General features: G+C 44.1%; 1 protein-coding gene across 4 annotated transcripts in view; it reads left to right on the forward strand.

The window, feature by feature from the left end:
- Nucleotides 1-22525, forward strand: part of LOC135260947 (mitogen-activated protein kinase kinase kinase 3-like) — a 50221-nt gene that overhangs the window by 11884 nt on the left and 15812 nt on the right. For all 4 annotated transcript variants that reach the window (XM_064346703.1, XM_064346704.1, XM_064346706.1 and 1 more), the window contains exons 2-10: nt 2015-2102; nt 3082-3129; nt 3749-3793; nt 11830-11936; nt 13868-13905; nt 17298-17397; nt 18673-18783; nt 19192-19309; nt 20930-21063. In XM_064346703.1, coding sequence (XP_064202773.1) covers nt 2084-2102; nt 3082-3129; nt 3749-3793; nt 11830-11936; nt 13868-13905; nt 17298-17397; nt 18673-18783; nt 19192-19309; nt 20930-21063 — 720 coding nt within the window. In that variant the 5' untranslated portion in view covers nt 2015-2083. The remainder of the gene's footprint in view (nt 1-2014; nt 2103-3081; nt 3130-3748; nt 3794-11829; nt 11937-13867; nt 13906-17297; nt 17398-18672; nt 18784-19191; nt 19310-20929; nt 21064-22525) is intronic.

Below are 22525 nucleotides of genomic sequence, written 5' to 3' on the forward strand. Positions count from 1 at the left end.
CGCCTTCCCGGCCAAGTCCAGCTCACGGCGCGACCACCTCTCGTGCACCGCCCGTCGCTGACCTGCCTTCCCGGCCAGGTGCAGCTCCTCAGCATCCCAGCTGAGGATTGCCTCCTTCCCCTCCCTGGTCATCTTCAGCCCCCCATTTTTGGCCCGGAGGATCCACCCGAAGCCCTGTCGGGAACACCTCAGCCGCCCCTCCTCCAGTGTGCTTCCTGGCTGGCCCTCCTGTGCCTCTTTGCTGTGCCGGAGGAGCCCCACGTTGGGCGCCACTGTGGCAACCACGCCTGCCACAGGCCACCGAAGTGGCTTTCCTTGGGGCCCTCCAGCACAGAGACACAGGGAGATGATGTTAAAACAGTCCACATTTATTCCATGAGGGTTTGGCAAGATGTTACAGCCAAGTGAGCAGGTCTCAAACACTGTCATGACAGAGAAGCTCCTGATGTGGGTGGGGATGGCAGATTTAACCTGTGCGCAGTGATTACCTCACTACGCACAGGTGCAGCCACTCCTGTTCCTGGGTCCAATTAGCCTGGCCAATTATCTAATTATTAACCAATTATCCAATTGGCCAGGTCTAATTAGCTTGACCCAGGGCAGGTGTGGCTGCTTAAACCAGCCATCCCCACACCACAGCGTGTTATTCTGTTATTGTTCTCAACTAAATTTAATGGACCAATCAGCCATTCTGTGAGAGCCTGCAGGTGTGTTACCTGCCTGATATTCACTTCACTGCCCTCCTTATATGCTTCAGACTAAACAGATCAGTACTTCAGGACTCTCTCCTTAATGTGGTTTTGTCATTGAAATTGCTTCCAGCAACAGTGTTGGAGATTGACAAATCCAATTACAGTTGAGGCTAATTGTTGTTTACTGTACAGATGTGTTCACCTTATCACTGCAGCTAAATTAACTTGATAAGCCTGTTCTACTCATGAACAGTAGCAGGCTAAAAAGAGTATGCATTGTTTGCATTGTTTGTATGCACAGCATGCTTATGAATCTTTTTCATGCCTTTTCTTGCTGGTGTAATTCATGTTTTAAAGTAAAGTACAAATTGTTCTGCAGAAACTAGTTTGTTTTTAGGAAATGGAGTAGGCTGCTTAGTTTGACTCTCTGACCAGAGGATGAAAATCAGTATAAATCTGGAGCAGCTGTAGTCATCATTGAGAGTGTGTGCATTGTGAGTAAGACACACATGAAGGAGAAATTTATTCATATGTCAAAACTTGAAATACAATTAAGCATTTATAGAAGTGGAAGCCACTCTTGGCTGCCTGAAGAATTCCCACGTCAGAGAAAGTCTTTTGTAATTTTCTTCTGCATTGTTTACATTTGGCTGCTCTTGTGTTCTTGGACTTAGGCCTATCTCCTGCCACTTCATGTTAATCATTTTTCAAATGTAAAAATCCTCCCATCATTTAAAGGGTATGGAATTTTGTCAAAGGCGACTTTTTATCCCAGAAATCTGCTTGCTGGTCAGTTGATGCAACTTTTGTGCCAACTATATTTTCCCAGAAGGATTACAGCAAAGAGGATTAAATGAAACTCTTACAGTTCCCTATGCAGTTTATTTATTTGTGTTTAGATAAACAGGCTTGTATTCCTTTGTACATACATTAAATTGTAGCATGCAAATGAAAAACCTTGCTTTACATCTCATTACTTTCCCCCTTAACACTGCAGTTCTATCCGTTAATACGGCCTGGGTGAGTATTTACTGGAGCAGTGCTAATTTACCTGCTATGGGCTAGGTGCCATAAACCGTAAAGGATCCAGTGTAGCTCTAGAAGTGCTCGTTTCACAACACTGCAATTTTAAAACTTGCAGAAAGAATTTCCCTTTAAGCGCCCCAGTGGGTTGGTGGGGTAATGATGACAGTGGTTACTCAGGTTGCAGTTAAGCAGGTTGGAAGGGTGACGTTTGTGGGCATGTTTTCCGGGGGATTCTTATGGTAATGGTGTCTGTGGATGTCCCCGGCTTTGGCTCTGACTGTTTCATGTGTTCGCAGGGTGAGGAACCTTGCTGAGCGAGTGGTGTCCCGTTCTCCGCTCTTGGCCTCTCCCGAGAAAGGCCCCCGATGATGACCGTGAACATGGGTGAGTAGTCGAATAGCCGCCAGTCTTCGCACATTTTTTGCTAGCTCAGGGACTGAACAGCAGAGAGGATTGAGCACCGATAGCACCCTGGCTTTTGTAGCCGTGGCGGTGAGGGAAATCTGGCGTACACTCTGCGGATATGTTTACGTATTAATGGTCCGCAGTTTGAGCCTCTATGCACCCTCTTGCTGGGGGGGGGGGGGGTCATACTCATGGACATGGATGAATAGCCTGCCCCTCCCATAAATGCACTGTAGGTTTTTTTTTTTCTCCCAGCAAAGATATGTGAGAGGAATGTGTTTACATAGCGAGTGGGTGGACAGAAGGAATTCCAGGTGGCTCCTGTGTAGAATGTGTTTGCGTCCTTGTGTGGATAATACAGGGTAGCCTTGGAGATGAAACGGCGCTTTATCCAAAAGGGACACACGCTCACACCCACACATACACACGTGCTTAGGGCATACGCACACGCCCATACACCCACGCACACACCCATATGTGTGTACGCGCGTTCAAGAACAAATAAGATCGGTCAACATCTGAGATTAGTTGCAATTCTTTCAGTTATTAGAGGAGCGTGGCAAGTAACAATGACTGTAACAGAAAAATGACTTGTTCTGCTCACAACAATTTCCGTTTGCTTAGAGGTGCTGCAACGCAATGAATGATAAATAAGAGAATTTGATGGACCAACAGTCAAAATATCTGTTAATAATGAGGAACATGGTGTCACTGTGTATAGGTGCCTTTTAGGATCTAGCCTATTAAGCAGATTTATTTATTACTATTATTTATATATTATTTATTATTGGAAACGCCTTTGACTGTCTTAACATCTTTCTGGCACGTTTTTGCCAGAGCTTGAGAAACAGTCTCTTTTCAGAGAATGGATGCAGTTAAAAATAATAGTCACCATGACTAAATTACCACACCCCAAAATTTCTGACGGCTCTTTTCTTGTTTTTTTTTGTCTTTTTAGGTCACAGTACTACACAGAGGACTGGCCTACTCACACACATACAGACAGGTTAGTAAAGCGCTCTTCAGACAGCTCAGTAAAGTGCACCTCAGACATGTCAGTAAATGCACTGCAGACAGGTCAGTAAATGCTCTACAGACAGGTCAGTAAATGCACTATAGATAGGTCAGTAAATGCTCTACAGACAGATCAGTAAATGCACTACAGACAGGTCAGTAAATGCACTACAGATAGGTCAGTAAATGCTCTACAGACAGATCAGTAAAGCGCACCTCAGACAGGCCAGTGAATGCTATAAAGACAGAACAGAAGGTGCATGCAGTAAAGCCATGCTGTTAACTGAACTGAAATGAAATGAGAAAAAGTTGATTGGGAGAATCTCAGCCTCACCTTCTTCCAAAAAAGAAAATTCAGGGAAAAAATCATCATCTTCATTGTTTTGCTTGTCGCATCTAGAAATGGTCTCCTGGTGAAAGCTTCTGGCATTAGTGAAATGGTCTCCTGGTGAAAGCCTCTGGCATTAGTGAAATGGTCTCCTGGTGAAAGTTTCTGGCATTAGTGAAATGGTCTCCTGGTGAAAGCCTCTGGCGTTAGCCCGTGGTTTGCCTGGGGAAAGTGCACGGTGCTGGCTGTGTGTGGTCTGACTGACTGGCTCTCCCTCCCACAGATGACAGTGTCTCCACTGGACCTGGCCATCACAGGAACTCGCTAGGTGAGCGGTCGCGTGCAGGACTGACTGCACGTCTCTCTCTGCAGCAGTCTGACATTACCTCCATCACAGCCCAGTCCAGTTTGCTGCATTTCAAACATTCCAGCATGGCCAAGATGTTATTTGTGCAAGAGAGGGGTGCTCACCTATTGAAGAACAGCAGACAGACGTCAAGATTGTTAAACAAGCAGTTTAATTGCATCATCTTTATGTGGTGATGGTAGATCGTCAAAACAACAGCGAAATGGGCAGGAACTGTGACACATCTGTAGGGTGGCCGACTCTCGATCGAACTGAAATCCGAGTAGCCTCATTTATAAATAAATGAAATAATAGCAAAACAACGGAGAAATGTCTTATCCAGTAACCTTAGTGACTACAGTGGAGTTTTTAGAGTTTGGGTTTGACAAATGATCATGTGTGGGTTAGATAGCGGAGGAAGTTTGTATTTATGAGAATGTGGCTGCAGCGTTTCCTGTCTTTAATCGAGAGGAACTGAAGAGCTATACTGCGGGCTTCAAGAGGCTTTGTCTCACGAGCCGTTAGTCTGGACTTTTTCAGACTAATTAGTCCAGTTGAATGCCTTTAGCGATGAGTCACCAGCCCGGGAGAGAGATCCTCAGTGTCTGCCGACCCTCGGTGCTTGACCTGCTGGGACAGCTCTGAGTGTCTGCCTCAGCGGAGTGACCGCTTGCCCAACTTCCGCAGCTTCTGCAGTCTTTCTACAACCAACAGTGTCCCGCAAACTCTCAAACTCTGGGTTGAAGTTTTAAATATGGTAACAAAAAAAAAACATACACACTAAAGAAAACATACACAGAATCCCAGTATCTCGGAGTCCTGCGAGATGCTGAGATAGAATCTCATGATTGTCCTGGTTAAGGCCTCAGAGCTCTGATTAGTTCCTGTTGCATAGGAAGGCCTGGCGGGCTCAGGGCAGGGAAAGCAAAGTGATGTCATGCCTTTATTTAGCAGGCATGCCTCACAGGGGCGGCGTGTGCCCCCAGACATTTGTTTTAGGCCCCTGGACCAGGACCCCGAGGGGCAGTTAGGCCCCAGTCCCGGAGGAGGGGGTGAGCAGACGGACAAAAGGAGAACTGTAGGTCTTTGTGGGCTTGGGGTGGAGTGAGGGGAGGGGATGTGTGTTCATTGAGTCATGGGTACTCTGGGACTCACCATCTATACTACCTCCTCTGACCAACGTAGCAGAGTGGCTTGCCTGGACACACAGACCCTCTGTGGCTCTCAAATTGTTTTACTGACACTGATGGGAAAGCAAGGAGCTTCTATTTACACATTTTCACTCACTTGTTCTCTTGTTCATTCACCCGCTTCTTTGTTCACTTACTCATTCACTCAACAACTCCATTCTTTCACGCTTTCCCTTGTTCGGTCAACCAGTACCACCTTCATTTGCTATCTCACTAACACATTCATGTATTCATTCAATTGCTGTTTCGTTTGTTAATCAATTAATTTATTTATTTATTCACTTCATCAAAAAAATACTAATTACCTGTGGAGTTCATAATGCGTGATTTTGGCTGTCATATATTACATTCTACAGGTGTCAGTTTTACATACAGTATCATACTGTAGCTAGTTGTACAAATTATCAGGTGTAAATGATGTATTCCTAGTCATACTAAATTTATTGTGCATGATCGTATTATCATAGAAAACATTAATGGTTTGTGAGGTAAACTAACCATTACAATCCATACTAATACACTTAGCTTAGATTTGCTGAACCGTTGACTCAGTTTTATCACACTTGATAGGTTGCTTTCCTTTTAAGAAGGACTTTCCTTCAGCTTTAGCACATTTCCCTGCTTTGAGTTCACTGCTCCGTTATCAAATGTCAGACAGGAAATTAGACAGAGGTGTTAAGCAAGGCTTCACTGGGCTTTTTGCCTGAAGTCAACACTTCAGTCGCCGGCGTGTTGGACTCTGTGATTAATTAAGGGTCTGGCCCAGGCCTGCATGAATTTCCCCTGCTACTGCCACCTCGACTCTGCAGGGATTTCCCAGTGGTGAGGGAGGGCCTTGGGTGGACGGGGCAAGACAAGCCTGCTTCAGAGGTGATCCTCAACTCGGATTATTCTTGAACAGACATCCCCTTAATTTGCTTATCGTGTTGTAATCCAGGCTCTAGAACAAGCAGGACTGGGTACTGTCATGTGCCTCAAAATGCAGTGTGCATCCTGACACTGGGATTGAAATGCTATACATATCCCGATATAAAGGTCGCTATACAATACATATCACGATATGGGGGTCACAGTGCAATACATATGCTGATATCCAACCAAGAACAAAAAGTAAACAAAAGCCTTTGAAGTTGAACGAACCCCCACACAATACATTATAAACAAAGAAAAGGGGAACGGGTTAATCCATTATTTTGAATGCACTTAGAACAGCTCTAGTTAATACAAATAGACAAGTATCATGGACATTAATTAAAAAAACTATAAACATATCGTATCTATACACACACATGTACAGTGAGCTCCAAAATATTTTTTTCTTGATTTGGCTCTGTATTCCACAGTTTTGGATTTGTAATCAAACAATTCACTTGTGGAAAATTCTCATCTTTTATTTATGGGTATTTTTATACATTTTGGTTTCACCATGTAGGAATTGCACTGCTTTTTATACCCCCCATTTCAGAGCGCCATAATGTTTGGGGCAAATGGATTCACATGTGTTTGAATTGTGGAGTCGAGCCAAATCAAGACAGAATTCAATCTGATGGTAAGGTTCAGTATGCATAAGGTTTAGATACAACAGGGCTGACTGCAATCAAACCTGACTGTGTTCAATCAGTTGAATCTAATTATCAATTAAATTTGGTTATTTGATTGAGTAACTAAGGGGGCAACTACTTTTTCTCATGGGTGATATAGATGCTTGATTAGATTTTTCATTAAATAAATGAAATAATAATTTTAAAAATGTGTTTTGTGCTCATTTAGTTGCCCTTTGGCTAATATTACATTTTGTCTAAAGATTTAAAACCATGCATTGTGGGAAATATGCTGTAATAGAGGAAATCAGGAAGGGGACAAATACTTTTTCATGGTACTGTAAGGGATGGAATCCACCCATTGCCAAGCACATTCTCAGCCAACCTCACAAGCATTCACTTGGAATAATTGTGGAGATCAAAGCTGTAGTTCTTCTCATAGAAGTTGTTTATGCACTTGCTTTACAAAGTCAAAGTTTCAAATGTCCTGCCTTTCTCAAGAAAATGATAACTATTTTACAGAGATAACAAGGATAATAGAGACGAGGAACAAACACAGATGTGTTCTTACAAAATGCTTGGCAGGGTTTCCACATTTTTCTGGTGGGTTTGCAAATCTAGACTCGGAACAAGAGAAGAAAGTCTAAGTCTAAATTCTCCTACCTTTGAGCTTGGCTGAATATAATACCATTCTGTTCCTGGATTGGTATTGGGTCAATAAAAGCCTTTCTTTTATCACTGAAGCATATTGGCAAAAGGTATTGTGGGATGGGCATAGCCAAGGTTGTCTGCTGCTTTTCTCTCAGGGTCCTAAGTTCTTATGACTTGTAAAGACTTGTAAACTACGTTGAATCACAACCGATAGAACTTGGGGGACAGTAGAACCCCCATGGTTTCAGGCTCATTCAGAAGAGCTTCGTCAGTTCAGTATTGTCACCAGTGCACTCAGCCCACATCAAAGGGCTCATTAAATAACATCATCCTTGGAATATTCCCAGTTCTCAGGACCCATCATCACACCTGTTCCAGGTGCTTCTATGAACAAATAGTAACAGAGTTGGACTCTAGAATGACTCCAGAAATGGCTATTTTTTTTTTTGCATTAGTTTAAAAATATATCTTAGTTATAACGGTAAATATTGGGTTTGATTCTCTGTGTGCTGGCAGAGCTTTTTCCACAGTGCTATTTGCCTGGCGGAGACTCAGACACTGATGTAGGTCTGGCCTTCTGCTCTCTGCTCCAGGGCAATCCAGCACAGGAAATTCACAACTCCGTCAACCAGATTTGTTCACACCCTCGTTTACCTCCTTTTTTATTCTCTCTCTCTCTCTCTCTCTCACCCTTGCTCTCTCTTTCCCTCCCTCTCTCTCTCTGTGGCTCTCACTCTCCCTCTTTTTCTCATACACACTCTCTTATTCTTGCCTTCTTTCCTTGTCACTCTCTTTCTCTCACTCACTCTTGTTCTTTCATTCTCTCTTTCTCTCTCCCTGCAAAGACTCTTTTTTTTTTTTAGTTTGTTCTCATATATAATTCAGAGTCTACCTACGAGCCAGCTAATTGGTGTCTGCTGTCCCTAGACTTCCTGATCAGGCTTAATAGAGGTTATCGCTTTGAATACTGAGGAACACCTCTTTCATCAGCCTCGCCAAAAGGGATTTCAGAGTAGAGAAGGAGGGTGACACACTGACATTGTTTCAGCCTCAGAGGGATGCCGACACAGTTTCGCTTCTCTGTCTGAAGCTTGTTTTCCATTTATGAAGCAGTCTTCCGTTGTTTATTGTGTTTGAGTACAGGGGCTGTGGATATTGCTGTGATTAGTTTACACAAATAAATTTAAACGGCAGATATGGCACCACAAATGTATTTTTGGCAAGAATGAATAATATCAGAAGAATAAAACTTAACAGATAACAAATATATTGCTGCCACTTTTTATTGGAATGTACCCGTTCATCAGGTTGCTTTTTATAATTGTGTGTTTGCCATTTTGAGGGGGTGGGGGCTTGATTCAAGTGCAGAATAAATGGAGGGAATTCTCAATATTTTTTTGTAAATTTTTGCTGCCGTTACCATGGAAATGACACTCTCTCGCGTTTTGTCAAGATGCTTGTTGTGTTAATGGCTGTGGCAAATTGCATTTCAAACATGATTACCTGATTCAGCTAATATGCTTATTAGATATCCTCAGAGCTAAAAATGTTAGTTCATGACTTCCCCATCAGCTTGATTGTTCTTCTTACAAAGCGTTTTGTAGCAAGAAGATGAACGGGAGGCTGTTTTGAATGATGATGCCTTCTCAAGTCTGTTGCGCTGATATTTATTTGTGATGTCACCATCGTCGTTCAAATTTCCTGGGACACTGAAAGCAGCTTAATTCTGACCTCACTACCCTGGGTGACTTACTTTGCGCACAAATTTAATGTGTTTAAAACAACTCAGTATTTTCTGAGACAGTTCAGTCAGGTTATAACAGTAATAGAAGCTGCAGATTGTGGTTTCCAGATATTCCACACTTGCCGATAGTATCCTTTTTGAGTATTTTTGAGACACTTGTTACATGTTGCTCCATCCCAGCACTTTTTGGTAATTTGTATTTGTCCTAATACTGTAGCTTATTCTTCTGCCTAGTTGGCTTTGCAGAGGTTAGGTCTGAATAGTGTTCACTGTGTGAACTAAACTGTGTTCTTGCCTAGAAATAGCTGTACAAAATAATTATTGTACCTTACTGAACCTGTGTTTAGCAGTTGTCTATGACCATGAAATGCACTTTTTGTACGTCGTTTTGGATAAAAGCGTCTGCCAAATAAATGTAATGTAATGTAATGAGGATCCTTTTTGCAAACACGTTGTTCAGTAGCTTTCTGCCACTGAGTTCAGATAACAGGATATTAGACCTGAAGGCACCCATGTTAGTTAATCTGCCACAATTTATCTGACTCAATATCACAGTCTAATAGAATGCAATTTGAAATACCAGTTTGAAATAATTTTATCAATATCATTTTTTCTTTACTCAAGACACAAGGCTGAGCTGTTGTCAGCTGAAAGTATATTGTACTCATGTATTCTGAAACTGGACTGTGGCACATAGTTTCATGCAAAATCACTTCATCCTGTCAGGTCATGCCACTCTTTAAGAGTTCTTTAAGCGCTGCTTTGCATTGCTCTGGTTGTAGTGATTAATGATCAGCTCAAGAGCACTATATTTGGTTTCCTGCACGGCTTCATCTGCAACTGGTCTTCACAGATGGTGCTTTTTATAACAGAAAAGACGATCTCTCTGCCATCTCACTGTTTCTCATATAAAAAAAGGGAGGGATCTAAAAGGCACATTTAAGCTTGTGATGTGAAGTAGTCTTTTAATCAAGCAGTACCCTGAGAATGACTGCAGTGCCAACAAGACTCTCCAGTGATGGGTAAAATCCATCAGATTGAGGATTCAGCCTCCTGATCAGCTTCTTGATGTGTGCCAATCAAAGAGTATTGTGGGAAGATTTGCAGGGGGGATGTTTCTTTTTGGCTATTTGAAAAATGTGATATTTTTTAGTGCATGCACAAGAAAGCTAACAAAAGCAGCCCAGTTAAGCAGGCCTTCATGATGCTGCAAAATCTGAATAAATTGATCAGTGATAAACCCAAAACATTGGTGTGCCAAAATCATATGTTTGATACATTGTTAAGAAGCAAGAATGCTTCTTAACAAAAGTGAGCTGAGCAATAGCAAACAACCTGGTAGACCACAGAAAGCCCTTGTAGTGGGTGACAGAATACTTTCAGTTGTGAAGAAAAAACTATTTTCAACTATCAAACAGATCAAGAATACTCTCCAGGGTGTAGGCATACATGTTTATTGGAATACTATTATAAGACTATGTCAACAAAACCACAGAGGGTTCATTGCCATATGCAAATGACTGGTAAGCCTCAAGAACAGAACAGTCAGTTTAGAGTTTGCTAAAAAGTATATTAAAAAAACAAAGTCTTATGGACAGAGGAGACTAATATTAACATGTACCAAAGTGATGGAAAGATGAAAGTGTGGAGAAAGAAAACTGCTAATGATCACCAGTGAAACATGGTGGAAGTAGTGTTATGGCTTGGGCTTAGTGTATGGCTGGTACTGGAACTGGCTTACTTCTCTTTATTGATGATGTGATTGCTGTCAGCAGCAGCAGGATGAAATTTTAGTTGTACATACACGTCTTGTACATACACCTGCGCAGATCGAACCAGATGCTTCAAAACTCATTGGCTGGTGCTTCACCTTGCAGCAGGTCAAATGAACCAAAACACTGCTGAAGCAACCAAATTCTTCAGGGTCAAAAAAGTGGAAATTGTTTGACTGGCTAAGCCAATTGACTGACCTTAATCCAACTGAACATGCGTTTCACTTGCTGAAGACCAGACTGAAGGCAAACATCTCTAAAACAAACCAGAACTGAAGATGGCTGCAGTACATGCCTGGCATAGCCTCAACAGGGAAATTAATTAATTGGTTGTTTGTGCCTTGCAGTGTAGCCTCTGTAGTTCTGTTCATAAAGTCTTCTGCAGACAGTAATCACTGGCACATCCAAGCGTGGCTCCTGAAGAGTGTTTCTGATTTGTTGAACAGGAGTTTTTGCAGGCCTTTCTGCATTATTGTGAGAATTATTCAGTCATCAAGAGGTCTTTCTTGGCCTACCAGGCTCTTTGCAATTACTGAGCTCACCAGCGCTGTCTTTAATGATGATTTTGGTACACCTATGGTTTGGTCTATGTCTCTGAATTTTTTTCTTATTTTTCAGTTGGGGACCTGGGTTTGTAGCCTGTTGCCATTTAGTGCAGCTGTGTCACCAGTTGAAAATAATTTCTCCCCAGAGCTCTGTTTATTTATCTTGCAAAACTTGACTGTGATGCCATACTGAATAACATCATAAACTATTGGTGTAATATCTTGTTATATCCCCTTTAGTCATTATAAAATAAAGTTTATTATTAAAGATGGCTTCATACTGAATGTCCTGAGCATGCTATTTACAAATATTTTGAGGTATGCCTGCGGTTTGCAGTAGTCTAGAGCTGGCAGTCTAGCAGTGGGTTCCCATGGTGTTGTTTGTGTATCATGGCTGTGTTTTGTCCCAGGGCTTTTCCATAGGTTATTCAGAAAAGTTCAGGTGACTTTGATTCTTTGAGGAAAAGGAATACCTGCTACAACCCTTAGTGTTTCTGACTGTGTGTCACAGAAATACCCAGTGTGACCCCAGTATGCACCGCTGTGTGACCTCTGTGACCCCTCTGTGTCCCCAGATGATGAAAAGGCTCTTAACTCCATCATGAAGGACCTGGCAGCTTTGGGTCGCTGCTGCAACTTCAGTGGCAGCAAGCCTGAAACCAAGGCCCCGCCCCTCAAACAGGTACGCTTCTGCTTACCCACAGTCCTCCCTGCTCTCCTTTCCATTGTCTCATGGATACCATGAATGGGAAACCTGCTGAAGACCTGACCATCCTTACTTATCCCTGCCATTCAGGGGTGATGATTACCTCATTGCCCGATGAGTCAGTACTGCATTTTAACCTCTGACTATAAATGGTCAGTGGAGGGTTCTGTGAAAATTGGCCAAAGGAAGTGTCACTATATGACATAGCCAACAAGAGAGCGCTTGTGGCGAGGTACTTTATTTTGGTTTGATTTTGCCTGGGGCAGTAAAAAGGATATGAGCAGTGTGCAGAGCTTAATTCCAGGGAATTTACCTCACTCTGCATTAAAGCAGAGGCATGTTTCCATTTCCTCATTTGTGTCTTGGTAGAGTTCTGTGTGAAGCCAACTTCCCAATTATTTATTTTGATGCAGAAAAAAAGTGATTTAGAATGGTTAGGAAGGCATTTGGATAGAACTTCATTTTAACAGAGCCACTCAGAGAGTGGCCTGCAGAGAGTTAGCGGGAGCGGGAGGAAAAATTGATCGAGATTCGTCCCAGCAGTACAGCATGAACTCATAACCAAAAATCTCTGTGATACATTCCCTTGCTGAACTCCAGATATGAGCCTGAAACCATGGCAGCATGCAAGCTGAAAGGTGACTGGAAGCTTGAGTGTATTTTCTGCTGTTATTTCGCATCGTTCTGCATGATGCACTCTCTGCCATCACCTGGGATGACGAAACCAGCTTAGTTCTGAACTTTGCCTGAGGCAGAACTGGCACAGAATTCACTCACCCTCTACCCATGACAATTGTCTCTTCTTGCCAGGTGGCCTAGTTAAGGGCCCCTTTAAAACCAGAGGACCCCTCCTTTCATCATCAAATGAGAAGCCTGTTTGTAATTATGTGTGCATTATGTAGCAGCCCCAAAATATTTGCGTCATTAATTCCGAGTTATCAACCATGCAAATCCATAGTTAAATTGTTCACACATGCGTGTGCGCAAGTATACACCCACACACACACACACACACAGAAGAGTAGTCATACCCCATCTGCTCCACCTACAAGTGGTAGTAGTGTTACATCCTTTCTCAGACAGAAAAAAAACAGCCAAGTTCACACAAACAGTTTGCAGACCTGAATGCTTCTGGAACAATTGCTTTCGGACAGCACGGCAACAAAGCCTGGTTTTAATGCCGGTGCAAGCTGTGGCGTTCTGCCTCGTGGTCACCAAGGATTCTCTTTCCACACTGAAACTGCTGTCACGTGAGAGAGATCCCTCATGTTTCAAAGGATCTCAAGTCCAGAAGATTTCATTCTTTTGCAGCAGTCCTCAAAATACTGTGTTTTCTGAGTAAAGCTAGTGTGAAGCCCACAAGCCCTTTTGTCTTTAGTGTTACATTGCTATCACCCCTGTCTGCAGGCAAGGTTTCTTTTCCTATTGCATGACCTCATACTTACCTACCCAGGTGCAATGTGACTTGTGTCCCAAGTTCATTTATGACTACAGACTGAACATTTTAATGGTTTGAGTTGACTCCTAATTTTTATGATCACAGAAGACGTGCTGTGAGATCCTAAGTCCTCAGGGTGATTTCCCATTCCTATCGCTCTGCAGTTCATTGTGTGCTATATAAATAACACAGCTCCAGGTTTAAGGTCCACGTCAAGGAATGTGCTTTTATTAGCATTTGACCTTTGTCCTTTTCATTCCTTTTCCACAAAGGAATTTTGCCCTCCATTTTTGATGCTCTAGTCCTCGTTTTCCTGTTTTTCTCTCGTCACTGCTATGGAAACCATAACATTGGCTTTCGGGTTTCAATACACAACATTTCCTGACCTTGAAGCACAGATCAGAACATGTCCAACACTCTTGTATGCATTCACACATTATGTGCTGATTCTTCTTTTTTGCACCCTCAGGACTTGCGAATAAAGTTGGAGCACGAGAAGGAGAAAAGGTGAGTTGGAAGTTTCCCTTTTTTTTTTTTTTTTGTGATAACAGAGACCTCATGTGGGTGAGAGCAGATGAAGCTGATAGCATCATGCTGCACATAGAGAAAGCTGAAAAATACAGGGTCATTCAGTCACTCAGCCATCGATTGAGTGGAGGCACTTTACAGGCATGGGGAGAGGAATAATCAGACAGCACATGATTGACAGGTGGGGAACCCATCAGGGAGTGGGAGTAGAAAAGTCCAGACTGTATTCATTCTGTACTTCCAGCAGACAGTTTGTAGTAGACCTTATGGCCAGTGTTCTAAGCTTGAGTAGAGGTTTTCTCAGAACCTGTGAGGTGAAAAAAGGCAGAATGTTCCTTCATCAAGTTAGGCTGCTTTATGAACCATTTGTTTCCACCCTCGTATAAAAGTATGCTGAACTTCATTTTATTCTGGAATTTTCTGGATTGTTTTTCCTGAGATTATTCATCGGCATGTGCAACGTCATTTGGAGGTTTCGTTTGAATATTTTTACCATTCCGAGAGCCTGCATTGTTTTATTCTGAAATGAGATACTATGCTTTGGAATGCATGATGGATCGAGTGAATGCAGATGTCGGACTAGTTCTCTGCCAGACCACCCAAATGGCAGATGTGGGAAACTACAAGTCCTGCTTTTACTCTATGCTGCTGTCCTGAATGACAGCAGACACAATTCACATCTAGATTGTCCCATGCAACAAAGCTGCTCCACTGTGGTTGCCAAAGGTCCTGGCTAATCAAAAGAACCTTTTAAACTGCTCCTGGTCAAATGATGTGTGCTCTTCCTGAGGCCAGATCAGATGACACTTCTTCAGATGGCACTTTGTGAATTAATTGGGAAGAACCGTGGTTCAGGCAGGGGGATGACTGCTTCCTCAGAAGTGAAGGCCTTTAAAAACATCTTGGATGTGTTGACTGGTTTTGTGAAAACAGCTTTGTGTGCAAAACAAAATGAAAACAGTCCCTGATTTGACTGAGATCCCTTTCTGTTGTGAGCTGAAGCACTGAGGCGGCACTGATTTGCATGCGGCCGGCGAGATGGAGGTCCGCGCGTAAGATGACATCGCCGTTCGTTAAGTAAATCCGCTCAGGCGAGCTGCGGAGACGGAGCTGAAACGGGCTGGAGAGAGGGCCCTTTCTCAGGGGCTCTCAGTGAAAACCCACAGCCAGGGGAATGTCGACTCAGAGCATCAGACGCCACAGTCCTAATTGGACACAGTCGACAAGGCATTCGACTTAATTCTGCAGAACTGAAGTGGGCAGAACGGGGAGGAGGGAAGAGGCTCCACGCTTTGAAGGGTCGCGTCCGGGGGTGAAAAGGGCAAATGGCTTCGTTATCTTGTGCCGCCCTCACACAGGAAGGAAGCGCGTCTCATTTGGAGGGCCCCCCTCTCCTCAATGCTGCGACTGCTGCAGTCTACCGCCTCCCACCAAATAAGGGTATAAATGATGACCCTCCTGTTCTGACCAGATGCCACTGAATGTTTGCATTCTGTACTAAGAATTGTATCACTGAACGCAGGTGAGCAATGAGATTCATTTAGATATTGTGGAGATTTGATTAGAAAGCATTTTGATTAACAGAATATCCAGCCCTGTCCATCTGTCTCATGGGCAGGCACATTCATAAAGCGTCTCTGAATAGGGGTGCTGATCTAGGATTAGGTTTCTCCTGGACCATACCCTAACCTCCTCTATTGTAAAGAAAAAGGCTAAACTGACCTTAGATCAGTGGTCTTGCTGTTGCTGTATGAGTAATGGTGCAAGTTTCTGAGGTTTTCTGGGTTAAGGGAAGACGTTGGGAGTGTGGCAATGCTCCATGTGGGGACGCTGGCCTGTGTTTCGGTGAGCCGAGAGCAGAGGTGTAAAACAGCTTCCTGTAGCATTTCTACTGTTCCACGACCTTAAGCGTTCCATCAGCCCTGTGCCCCCCCGCCCCCCACCTCCCCACCTCCTCGAGACTGCGGGCTGGCAGGCGTTGTGACGGGGGCCCCCGCTGTCTGTTTGGGGGGTCATCGCTCAGGGCTAGCAGCCTCTTTCTACAAGTGCAGGCCAGGACACTCCTTTTCCTGAGCCTCATTAATGACCTCATAGCACCGTGAGCTCATCCCAAACTGTCAGTCACTTGGGTCCCCTGCGCTTTCGTTGGCTAATCTGTCTTCACAGGCCACTAGTATACTGAGCCCTGTTTAGAACAGAGACTACTCAAATGAACATAGAAACCCCAGTCAAAAACTTGGCAAATGCATGTACAGTGTAAGTGTAATGCATGGGTTATGTTTTCCTTTACCATTAAATGGTAAATACGTAAGAGAGGACATAAATTACTTTATTAACTAATGCATTACTCTGGATATTGTGGAAAGAAATGACCTGGTTCAACCGCTAACTGTCTACAGAGAATGCATAATCCCAGTGACTATAGCTACTGCGTATGGTTATAGCTGTGGTTAGAATAACAAATAGATCTTTTTCTTCATGATAGATGTTATCCAGGTTTGGGCTCACAAGATAACAGTACAGTTCAGCTTGTTATTTATTGCTTTGCACACAAAAAAAAACCTGCATTGTTTTCACAGACCAACAAAGTCGTTTTATAAAAATATTGAACTGTGCTCATTGCAAATAAATGTGTGTCCCACAATGAAGTTTTTCCTACTCCAACCTTACCCTCCGCCTAAAAAGTGATTTGTCTCAGTGATGTCAGAAAAAACAATGCTTGAGGGAACCTCCCGTGCAAGATTTGAACAAGGATTAAGTGTTTCCCCACATATTAAAGGTTAAGATGGATGACTGCTGTAGCCTAGCACAGGTGAATCTGGGAGCTATTGAATTCCATTGTAGATATAGAAGAGTCAGAGATGTAGGATGTGCTGAAGCTGAGCACACATGACACAGCCTGACGTGAGTCAGGAAGTAAACAGGAAGTGATGCAAGATGACCTGTTAGGTCAAGATAAGAGCGCAGTTGATCTGGGAACAGTTTGATAAGGGGCATCAGGGTGAGCAGGCAGATTTTGTGTCAGCAAGCAGTCATGCTGTAGAAATGGAAGCCCAAAATTTGTGGACCCAGTGTATGCACCAGGAGTTCTCAATCGTGGTCCTGAAGGCCTGTTGGGTCTGCTGGTTTTCAGTGTTGCTCAGCACTTAATTTAGAAACTAAAGCCATTTGCTACTCGATAGACTCATCTTATCTGGTTTCTTAGGTCAGATTTGATCCGATTTTAAAGTGAAAACAAAAAACCAGCAGACCCTGCAACTCTCCAGGACACAGTTGGAGTACTCCTGCTGTACACTATACAAGTCTGTTGTGAAAATGCACACAGCCCCTTGAAACAAGGTGGCTGAGCTCACCGTTTCTTTCCCGCTCAGGATAATCTTATGCCAGCGGCCCCTGAAGCACAAAGAGCTCCTTGAGAAGGTGACCAATGCCTTTGGACAGAAGATGGACTTGTTCTACGCTGATAAAGAGGTAGAGCTCTCACCCTGGACTGCCCGGAGAACCGCTTCTCAGACTGAGAATTCTAGCTAATGGTGGAAAAAAATATAGGGCTGCAACACCAGAATAGCGCTAATACTACCGAGTATATTTAGAATGCAAGTTTTAACATTACTTGCTGTCAGATGACCTACTTTGCCAGTGATTTATGTGAGCTGTGCTCCAGTTCAATGGAGCGTGTGACTGAACTGACAAGACCAACAGTTTGCTGTTTGAGTGGTAGGCAACTGGAATTAAAAGCGTGGGTTTGAATTCAAGATATCACAGCTCCATTTAACACAAGGTCAAGTGCAGTTGCTTTACGCTTTACAGAGTCTTGCATTGTGGCATGAATACACTCACTATTCAATTTGACTGACCGCGAGCACTTCCCTTAATCTGAGATTCTTCGTGGTGTGAGGTCACCAACAAGGCCTTTGTTCAATTTGTAAACCTCTACGGTGGAATGGAACCAAGGACAAAGGGGAGACCCAAAGCAGTGTGGCACTTTCCGATACAGTTCAGCCTAATCAGTACAGCCTTTTTCGTCGCTAAGGAACTAGTGATTGAAGGAGAATTGTGTAATTAACCCCAGCTGCTTTCTGACAAATTGAATGAAAATTAATTTTGCATGTCATCACAGTACAGTTTGCAAGTGAGGCTAATATACACCATTCACAGAGACTAGTAAGCTATTAGCTGACTTCTGTAACCCAGCTGATTTTCAAGCTTAAAATGCCCTCAAGGTTTTAAGTATATTGGTAATAACTATGATATTAAGGCATACTTTAACAAGTATATTTTGGTTTCACTTACAATGAAATAAATAACGAATTGGATGGTGGGGCATCAGCTTTCCAATTCACCTTCGACACTGTTAAATACTCACTCATAAAAGTTGCACTGTTACCAGTGTTACTTGCAGTGTTACCAGAAAAAACTGACTGAACAGAGGCGGGGATGGCTATTGTAAATAACAGGCCATTGCCCAATAAATTGGACATTTCTCAGTATTGTGTGGGACATTTCCCCTGCTGAAAGTGCTCCTTGACATCTCTGAATCAAACCCAGTCTTATTTTCAGGGTTTATGTATATTCCCATGTCCTATAAGATTAACTGTATAATGCACATTTACACAGGATATTGAGCACAAGCGTCATTTCAAGAATCCCACCTCTAACAGGATTTGAACCTGCAGCCCCCTGCTTGTACATCCAGTGCCATGGTCTTGAGTGGTACTGGACTCAGCCCCTCTCTCTGTCCCTCAGGTCCTGCTGCCTCTTCAGTGCCAGGGGGATCTGGACCGGGCCGTGCACACCCTGGACCGAGCCCCAGCCTCTGCCAGTCTGAGAGTCCTGGTCAAGAGTCCAAAGAACCACGTGAGCCACATCATTTGAACGTCTTGCATCTGCTGACAACTCTCTTGTTGGCTAGGCTTTCCTAGGATGTAATTATTTGTTTATATTCCAGCTTGGAAGCAGAGTGGAAAAAAAACTTCCACTGCTTTTATTTTAAAGAGGTTTTGCATGTTTGCATGTACGCACCCACTTTGGAAAATTTATAGAGGTTTCCTGTCTAGAAAATATATTTAAAAATGCTAAATATATTAGCGGTTGACCCGTATAAGTCTGTTAACAGCATGTGAGTGTGAAGTGGCCATTAGCAGTGCTTTCAGATTTACATTAGGCCCAAAACCAGCTGAGTAGTAATTATGCGGTGATTATCTAGATTATCTGATTATTTCCAGGCGGGGCGCTCACTCTCCCGTTCTCCCTCCCTCTGAGCAGTTCCTGCAGGTCAGCAGCAGGGATGATAAGCAGTCTGAGATGAGGTCATCCAAATCGCTGGGTGACCTGAAGGGTTCCCCCTACAAAGGCTCAGAGAGGGTACGCAAGCACTCCACAGGTGAGCCCACAGTCCACAGTGCGCTGTCAAAAAAAACTTACAGAGCATTCCTCTCTCTTTCTGTCTCTCTCTTTCTCTCTCTCTCCACACTTTTTCTTAAACTGTCCTCCCTCCTCTCTCTCCCTCGCTCCCTCTCAGTCTTCCTTCTCTCTATCTCAGTCTACTTCTACAGTGTCCCTTTATCGCTCTTTACCCAATCTCTCTCTCTCTCTGCCACATTGTCAGAGCTGCCTGATGAGCCCTTAATGTGTGTCTGTTTTGTGGAGCCGGTGCTCAGTCTGCACATTGCTCACGTAGCGGTGCGGTTCAGTACCTTAACATCCCGCTCAGGTATCCTTCATGGAATTAGCCCAGGTGTGCGATGGCGGCGCCCCCCCCCCCCACGCATGCTTATCCGCCACAGAAGAAGTACCTGCTTTTCCCAGGGATCATTTGTCAGGCTAATGCCCCCCGTGAGATTGCTCAGAGACATCGATCTCCACCGCCGGTCCGCAGCGACGCGTAACCAAGGTGCCAAAGCGAAGCAGCCGGAACTGCCGATGCGTGACCAAGGCGACCGATTGATGGGCGGTGTGCAGAACAGAGCTGAGACGCACGTGCGGCGATGCCAAGCAACGCGGCTAAATCAGGAAGTGCAGGTTTCAGACTCAAACACTCTGGCTAAGCTGCAGGGTGATTTGTCGCTCGTAGAAGGCAGTCTTGACGGAGATATTACCCGATCTTTCCTATCAAACGACGGCGGACATTATAGCAGTTTTCCACATCCAATCAGGTGGCTCCTGCCCTCTGTTCAAACACACGGTTGTAGGGAAGGACCATCCTTCCCCTCTTGTCCATTTGTTTATGAAACACTTTTGGTTTCAGTGTGCATACGTTGGTATTGAGAGGAGGGTAGGTTGGAACAGACCCCTCTCACACAGACTGCAGTGAAGCCTTGGAAAAATGGGGCGGTGCCTCAGTTTTAATAGTCCCTTCCAGTGCATGCTGGGAGAACCATTCTGTGTATGTGCATGTGCAGTCGCAGCTCTCCTGTGTCAGCGCAGCTTTAAACCTCAGGACTTCCTGCCCCAGCGCGAGTTGGTCTCCCGCTCACACAGTAGAGGCCGTAATGTGGAGAGCGACCAGGAGGAGCCGTGGGGCACGCCTCTGCTGCGCGCGCTTTAAGCGTCGATATGAACCCGGTCTATAGCGGTCACGCCTGGATGGCCCGCAGCTGCGTGTGAGGGCGTCTGTGATAACCCCATGGGGGGGGGGGGTTTGTTCCAGCTGTTTCCCCCTCTGCGTGGTGATGGGAAGATTGGGGCCACGGCACGGAACAGGGGCTCCTTGCGAAGCTCTTCATCGCCCTGGCTGTCGGGCCGTGTTTTGGAAATTCTCTGCCCTGCATGGTGGCCGGTGCCGTTTGTTTTTTATTTGTTTGGTGTGAAAAGTGCTCGAGTTTACCGCTCATACTTCTGTGAGTGATGACATTACAGTGTGTTCTTGGGGGGGCGGGGGGAGGGGTGTTCAGCGTGTGGGATGTTGAAGACAGCTGACGGCATTTCTGAGAAGTGAGGCGTTTCCTTATCTCCCTGATCGCTGACAGCCCGTCTCTCCCCCCTCCTCCTGTCTCTGCCCCAGGCTCTCTGCACACTGGCCGCAGTTCCCCCCCTCCTGGAAGCGTTCCGGAGGAGCAGCAGCAGATCGCCAGGAAGGGCTCCTACACCAGTATCCACAGTGAGGGCGAGTTCATCCCCGAAACCCTGGACCAGAGCGTGAGTCCCCCTTCTACCCTAATCGCACCCCCTCTCCTTTCCTGATCCATAGCCTGAGTCCCCCCCTTCACCCTAATCCCACCCCCTCTCCTTTCCTCAACCACAGCCTGAGTCCTCCCCTTTACCCCTTCTCTGGTTTTACCTCCCCCCAACCCAATCCCTTTACCGGATAGGGGTACTGGATGGCAGGGTATTATACTGCTTAGGGGAACTGGCTTTTTAACTTAAAAAGCCAGTTAAGTGTAAGCCACTCCAGATATGAGCTCCAGATAAGAGGGACTGCTGAATGCCTGTAATGTGATGTAATGTAATAGGGACGATTTGCATTTCAGTGGGAAGGTGGATGTTATGAGAGGATAATGTGTACTGGTGACAGAGCTGTTTATTTTCACTGTGAAATGAGGAAGTGAAAGGAACTCTCTTTTAGAGTATGAGTCTGTGACACTTTTCTCTGACGCTCTGTGCTTATCTGATCTCACCATATCTGATAAAAAAACACGTTTTCAACATACAAAAACTGACCAGCAGTTTTCTACATGAATTTCAATGTGTTCCATGAGGCAATTCGAAATATTTGACACTTTGATCTGACACAAAGTTTGCATGACATTGTAAAATGGTGAGATTACAAAACACAGGGCCAAGTGACTTGAAAGAATTGAGGAAATATTGGGTAGCATTGCTTTGGAATACATCTTATTTAATTTCGGTGAGGCAAGTTTGTAGTACCATAACTTGGCGTCATTTTGATATCAATACTTTTAATGGCAGACCTGGATTTTGGCAGTGAATGAGTTATAGACGGTGTATGTCTTGTACGTGTGAGTAACTTGGCATTTTTGTACGTTGAAAACGTGTTTTTTTTATGAGATATCAGTTCTTTTTGCAAAGTGTTTTATTATGAGAGTGAGAAATGCAAAGTGACCCTGTAAGAAACGGTTGTGGATTATGGCTATCCTTGTGTGAATTTGTACAGTCTGATGAGCGTGTACCATTTAGCAGTTTCGGTTTGCTATATATGTAAAACAGTAGCTGTGACAAAGGGTGCGGTGGCGTAAGTGTAAACGCATCAAAAACGCAGGTGAAATATGGCCAGTGTATGTACTCACGGATTTGACGGCCATCCAACGAGCCTTGATTGACAAAAGAATCAGCAAGCCCGTAGAATTAGAGCTCCCTAAGTCAGAACTTGTGAGTCAGAACCCTTCTGTCCTTCTCCGTTGTCTGTTACTTCATGGAGATGCACTTTTAGTGTTTGTAAGGTTTATAAGGCATTTTGATTGGCTTATCTGCAGGTAGGAATCATCTTCGCTGTTTTGCTAAGCTAGAACCGGAAAACTTGATAGTGGAGAATAGGAGCAGACGCATATGTCCCAGCAGGCTTTGCATATGAGAAAATAACAACAGAGTGAGAGAAATTAGGAGAAAAAATTAAATTGCGTAGTTGAAACAATATGTTTTT

Source organism: Anguilla rostrata, chromosome 8, assembly GCF_018555375.3.
Source record: "Anguilla rostrata isolate EN2019 chromosome 8, ASM1855537v3, whole genome shotgun sequence".
NCBI lineage: Eukaryota > Metazoa > Chordata > Actinopteri > Anguilliformes > Anguillidae > Anguilla > Anguilla rostrata.